General features: G+C 32.0%; 1 protein-coding gene across 1 annotated transcript; it reads right to left on the reverse strand.

Moving 5' to 3' along the window:
- Positions 1 to 2,562: 2,562 nt before the first annotated feature.
- LOC123206391 (amino acid transporter AVT1H-like) lies at positions 2,563 to 5,912 on the reverse strand. Its single transcript, XM_044623588.1, has 3 exons — positions 5,575 to 5,912; positions 4,871 to 5,478; positions 2,563 to 3,390 (listed from the first exon to the last, which is right to left on the reverse strand). Exons 1-3 carry the CDS (start codon positions 5,807 to 5,809, stop codon positions 2,845 to 2,847), a joined length of 1,389 nt encoding a protein of 462 aa, XP_044479523.1. The 5' UTR covers positions 5,810 to 5,912; the 3' UTR covers positions 2,563 to 2,844.
- Between the last annotated feature and the right edge of the window lie 252 nt (positions 5,913 to 6,164).

Raw genomic sequence — 6,164 nt, forward strand, 5'->3', positions numbered from 1 at the left:
TCGAAAAAGGGGTAAAATTTTCATTTTACAAATTTTAAATTGTTTAGAAAATTGAATGAATAATTTTGGGCATAAATTATTTAACATGTATTAAAATTATTATTTACTCTTAATTACAAACCAATAAAAAAAATGACATATGTTTCACTTGATAAATATCAAGTTTATGCATAAAAATGGGGGAGAAAAAATAGAAAAAAAAAAAAGAGTTTTTTCCCTTTTCTTTTTCCTTTAGCCAAGAAACATCATTGTTTTTCCTTGAAAGGTGCAAGTTAAAAGATCACTTATTTTAGTGATTCAAACTTCCTAACTTCAAATTAAATTACAAGGTGCAAGGTATTTGCCATACTTCTATATTTGATTTTTTGAAACAACATGTAAATTTCATATTACTATTGTTGTATATGATGTGAACATGATCTAAATTATTTAATTGTGTTACCAAAATCCATCATTGTATTGTGCTCAAACTCTATGTAATAAGCCTTTGTAAAAGCTTTTATACTTCACATTTTCTATACTCAAACTTTATTGAGTGAAATCCTATATAACCATTGTTGGACCCAATCCATAATCAACTAGTGTAAATGAACAAAATCTAGAATGACTATCGTAAAGAGAGGATTCTTTACGAGTGAAACTTTAAATCAATTTCTTAAAAAAGTGGATATAGAAGGTTTGGGTCAAGAAACTCCAAACCACTATGAATGTTAAACATTTTTATCCTTCACTCTTTACTTTAAGTTTATAATTGTGCTAGTTTTAATTTGTGCTTTAAGTTTTGATAATGATATTCACCCTTCTCTAGAGTTATATTAGCCATTAGGGTTTTTTTCAAAATGCATCGAGAGAGTTTTACAAGGAAAATACCACAAATTTCTCAGATTTGATAGAGCACCAAAACGAAAGTTCAATTCTCTAATTAAGTTTCACCATATATTCCTTCAACAATAGTAGTTGCCATTGCTTCACTTCATGCACCTCTTGCAATAAGTCTCACATGCATTCTTGGTTTCAAGTTCCTTTTGCCATGACCAAGAATCACTAGCTTTGATACCAAGTGTTATGAACTAAATTAAAATTGAAGGAAAGAAGAAGAAGAACAAGGCAGGGATTAGATTAAGAGATTTAGAAGCTTAGAAATTTAGAGGAAGAAGAGGAATCAAAGAGAGAACTAGGAAAATGATTTAAGAATTTTGGATAACATGCCATATGCCTTTTCATCACATCATTGAGCTTTTTATACAATAGGCCAACTCATCAACCAATGAATTTATTACAATCTTTCTCACTAAAAGTATCTCCCTTGCATATCTCTTCTCGCACATTTCTCTCCTCTCACTTCTCTTTCTCACATACCTCTCTTTAACTTCATTCCAATGTCATTGTTCTTTCATCCCCTAAATTCAATCTATGACAAAATAATGGTTTTTATCCCCTAAATTCAATCAATGACAAAATGATGGTTTGATTACTATCCCCTAAAACTAATGCTTGATAGTCAATGACTTTTGATACCCTCCATAAGAGTATCAAACATATAATAGGATCAACAGTGGAATGCCTTTTTTTTTACCCTAGTTGATATTCGATACCTCCCTTTTGGGGTATTAAAATACCACTATCTGAAAATTACAAACACCTTATATAATCCTATAAGATGTCCAATTTGCCCTAACTGGAGAGTTTGTCTTCAACCTTGGGGTACAAAAATTGATCAATGCCTCTAGTACTTTTTGATAGGCAGTCATAAGTTTCATCAAAAACATTAAAACCTTTCAATATTTGGAATCTCCATCTAAGAAATAATCCAAACAACCAGCATGAGTCACCTATTTACATCAATGTTATTTGATTAAGTAGAGATTATAGTTATGAAGAATGGGATTAAACAAAGTTTTCTAAAGAGTTGAAGAATTAAGTTATTGTGAGAGGGGACACTTATCCAAAAAATGTGTTATATGGCTAATTTATGATATACTTAAAATGCCTAGTTCTCAATTTTCTTTGGGCCAAATAATCAAATTTCGCTAAAATATATGTATTTGAAGTTTAATTTTTTTTTTTTTTTTAAAAGTGAACAAAATTATCCATTCTTTGATATAGTTACTAAAAGTTCTGAAGTATGATATTTTAACTAACATCCCTTTAATTTTTATCAAAAGGGATATTGTTATAATATAAGTTATTAAATATTACCAAATTGCTTTTCAACCATTTCTTTCAACACCTAAAACTCAACAATAGGATAATTTATGTTATTTCAGAACCTCAAGAAAGTTATTGTTATTTTATCATACATTAGGGGGAATTAAAGTTATTAATTGACATGTTGAAAATTGGGATTCCATCTAATATAAGTATATAGCATTTCTTTTCAACCATGTTGAAAATTGGGATGTTGTTAATATAAGTTACTAAATATTACCAAATTGCTTTTCAATAATTTCTTTTAACACCTAAAACTCAACAGTAGAATAATTTATGTTATTTCAGAACCTCAAGAAAATTATTGTTATTTTATCATATGTTAGGGGGAATTAAAGTTATTAATCGACATGCTGAAAATTGGGATTCTATCTAATATAAGTATATAGCATGGTTATTGAGTATAATCAAAACTTGTACAAGTAATGGCAAATCAATTTATCAAGTATATGCCATATTACAACCAGCATTTACATAAAAGAGTTCTCTTGAAGCATATTATCTTGACTGCCTTTTATTTTCTTTCATAACAGTTGCATAGAAAACTTGTAGACAACAAAAACTATAATATATCTTCATCATCAATCAAACTCCTACATATGATTCTTCCGGCAATATGTAATTCAATGATTATCATTATCCTGTCCCGTGAATTGATCTCTGTAGATTTTGCACAAGTGACTTTGAAGAGACAATTGTTCCCAATACCCCAAGAACAGAACCAAATGTGATTAGGGTAATGTTTAGGAGTATAAAGGGTTTAGATAATTGAGCCCAACAGATCTTTGTGTAAAAGGCACAAGGCATAATGACACAAATACAATTGCTAACAAGAGAGCCAGTAAGGCTAAGGACGTGTTCAAAATATGGCACTGAAAGAGCGAGGGTTAATATCACTAGAAGTAAAAAAGAACCAACAGTTCCCCTTAAGATCATTTTGGTCTTGGAAGAGAATGAAACAAGGAGATGGTGCTCTAGTTGAATGGCAAATGGTGCAAATTCAAGAGCATATTTGGTCATTGGTGTCAACACAGTTGCCCATAAAGCTATTTTAGTGACGATTAGATGGGGTGGCATGCTGAGAGTGATTTGAGAACTCACTTCAGGGCCGAACAATTTTGCACCCATGAAGGCTAGAGCTGTGTAAAGGCATGTCACTAACGCAAAACTTACGACTGAAACCTGAAAATAAAAATTCAAAAGAAACGAGTTAATTATACCTACACAAATTTATAACTATACTAATTACTATTAATTTATAACTTATAGTGGTCAATTCTAACTATATAAATTATTTCACTAAAACCAGATAATATACTTCATATATATCTAATGTAAACTTCGTAAATAGAAGATAACAAAGGGACAATAAAAGCAAACTGGAATCTGTCTCTTGATTGGGAGAGTGAAAAATATTATATATGGTAAAACCAACTATTAAATAAAGTTTTAGAATAGGCCAAAGGACTTATTCCCACCTAAGGTTTAGTGTATAGTCAAACTCCCACCTACTAACTTTTGAAAACCTAAATATCCACCCGATATTCATTTTCCTTTAAAATTCTCAGTTATGGTTAAAAGTAAAAACATCATTTATTAAAAAAATCTAAAATTTTATCTTTTTTCTCACCTCAGTTTTGAAAACTAACAATTGCACTCCTCGCCTTATATATTTCAAGTTTGAAAAATGACATTTTCCCCCTCTAGGGTTTCATAATTTTCAAAAGTAACATCCATCTCCACCAAGAAAATCACACTAAAATCAACCAAGAAATTTGGGTGCACGACTTAGGGTTTTGGCTTGGATGATTCATCTTTAATTCAACAAATTGACACTCCCTCATACTTCTATTCAATGAATTGGAGGAAGGATATGGTTGCGCTGTCGTCGACCACCAAAGAAAAGGTCGATGACGATGAGAAATTGATTGAAATTGAGTGAATCTTTTGCTCGATTTTCATCAAAATCAACTAAATCTTTTGTCAATCGTGGCTGATTACGACGTGGTTTTCATGCTGAAGACCACCGGAGAGGGAGAGACTAACACGACGGATTAGATCTTGGGGGAAGAGGCGACTGAAGATAGATGGATGTGACGTCGAAAGAAAGATAGTAAACTGAAGTGTATGGGGGTGAAAGAAATTTCAATAAATTTGGGGGATGGTTGGAAAATAAGATTTTGAAAATTATGAAATCAACAGTTGGGGGGGATATCATTTTTCAAACTTGAAAAATATGAGGTTGGGGCTGTAATTATTAGTTTTCAAAACTAAGATAAGAAAAAAGATAATATTTTAGAGTTTTTATGAAATGATGTTTTACCCTTAACTCTAACATATAATTTTAATAAAAAATGGATAACGGGTGAGTATTTAGATTTTCAAAAGTTTGTGGGTGAGAATTTGGATATACACTAAACTTGGGTGAGGATAAGTCTTTTGGCCTTTAGAATACCAAATACGTGTGGGATACTGGTTTACTAAATGGGTCTGAGGACAAAGTCTATATATGTCACAAAATAATCAATTTTGGATTATTGTATAGGTCATAAATTAAATAGAAGAAAATATCCTGACACATTTTTTGTGAGACACGTAAATTCCCAATCATGTGTCAAGTCATGTGAATCCAAAATATTAAAAGAAAAAATTGCGAAATTACCTTGGTAAACTTGGATGGATCCTTCATGGCTTTGTACAAGTCAGGGAAAACAATATGGCCAGCGTAACTAAAAATGTAAAGGCCAGAAATGGAAGGAATTTTATCAAGTTGTAGCACTGGAATTGTATGGTTTGCTTTAACACCTCCAAAGATGGCGGTGCATGCCACCAATATAAAAATAAGAAGTGACATGAGAATACCGCCAGATGAAAGGAAAGATATAGAAGATAAATCTCTCAGCCACAAACTAGGTAATGCTATTAAAACGGCAATCACGGTAAGCATCTGAGATGTAGATAATCTACCCCATGATAAGTTTAATTTTGTTCCAAAAAAGACTCTAATTAAGTTGTCATGGAGAGAAATAGTGTAAGAAACAAGGGCCATGAAAATTTCCAAGTAGATAAAAGTTGCAGTAATAACTCTTCCTTTTTTTCCGAATGCATTTTGTCCAATGTCAACATAGCTTCTTGACTTTGGATTTTTGTCAAGACATTTTCCGAGGAGATGAGCACTATAAGAACATATGACACCAAGTCCAATCAACAAGAATGCAGATGTCCATCCACCATTTTCTAAAGCATATGGAGTGGATAACTGCCCAAGACCTGAAATATTAATGCATGGGATACATATGTTATCAATTTTGAGCTTTTTATATGTAGCAAATTAATAAGATAAAATGAAGAAGTGAAAATGTTTACCTATGAGCATTCCAGTCATATTGAGGACCGCATGAAGAAAGGAACTATTAGGCTCGGCAGTCTTCTTTTCCTCAGCAGTAGGGATTCCTTTACAAACTTCAATATCGCAAGTCACTTGTTGTGCAGCCAAGTTCGCCCCATGCACCGTCTCACTCGCAACTTGAATTCCATTAGAGAGACAAACTCCATTACAGCAACTTAAATTGCCAATGAATTTCCATATTTTTCCCCACATGCTTTTTAGCAAGTTCTTGGGACAATAGAATTATAAAACTTGTCGGTATAGCTTAGTAATAAACAAGTGAAAGTGTATGTGTATTTATAGCGAGCATAAGAAAATCAAAGGGGAGATTCTTCAATTTCTAATGGGTATATTTATGACAGAAGCAAAACGCATTACGTAATACTATCTACCAATTGCAAGTATCTTTGTAGATGCCCATGTGAAAGATGGACAGACATATTTAATGCACCAAGGAATGTCAATTTTATGCACCAACTAAGAGACAAATCAATTATTGCCAGAAGAGAGTTGGCAAATGGAACTAGATTTTTATTCCCCGCAAATGTATATTCATTTACCAAAACAG

Source organism: Mangifera indica, unplaced genomic scaffold, assembly GCF_011075055.1.
Source record: "Mangifera indica cultivar Alphonso unplaced genomic scaffold, CATAS_Mindica_2.1 Un_0034, whole genome shotgun sequence".
In the NCBI taxonomy this organism is placed as follows: Eukaryota; Viridiplantae; Streptophyta; class Magnoliopsida; order Sapindales; family Anacardiaceae; genus Mangifera; species Mangifera indica.

Excerpts from the sequence above, each read along its gene's own strand:
- LOC123206391 (XM_044623588.1), bottom strand. The coding sequence starts at position 5,809 with ATGTGGGGAAAAATATGGAAATTCATTGGCAATTTAAGTTGCTGTAAT. Across the intron at positions 5,479-5,574 it reads TATGACTGGAATGCTCATAG|GTCTTGGGCAGTTATCCACT; the intron begins GTAAACATTTTC and ends TTAATATTTCAG. Across the intron at positions 3,391-4,870 it reads ATCCATCCAAGTTTACCAAG|GTTTCAGTCGTAAGTTTTGC; the intron begins GTAATTTCGCAA and ends TTTTATTTTCAG.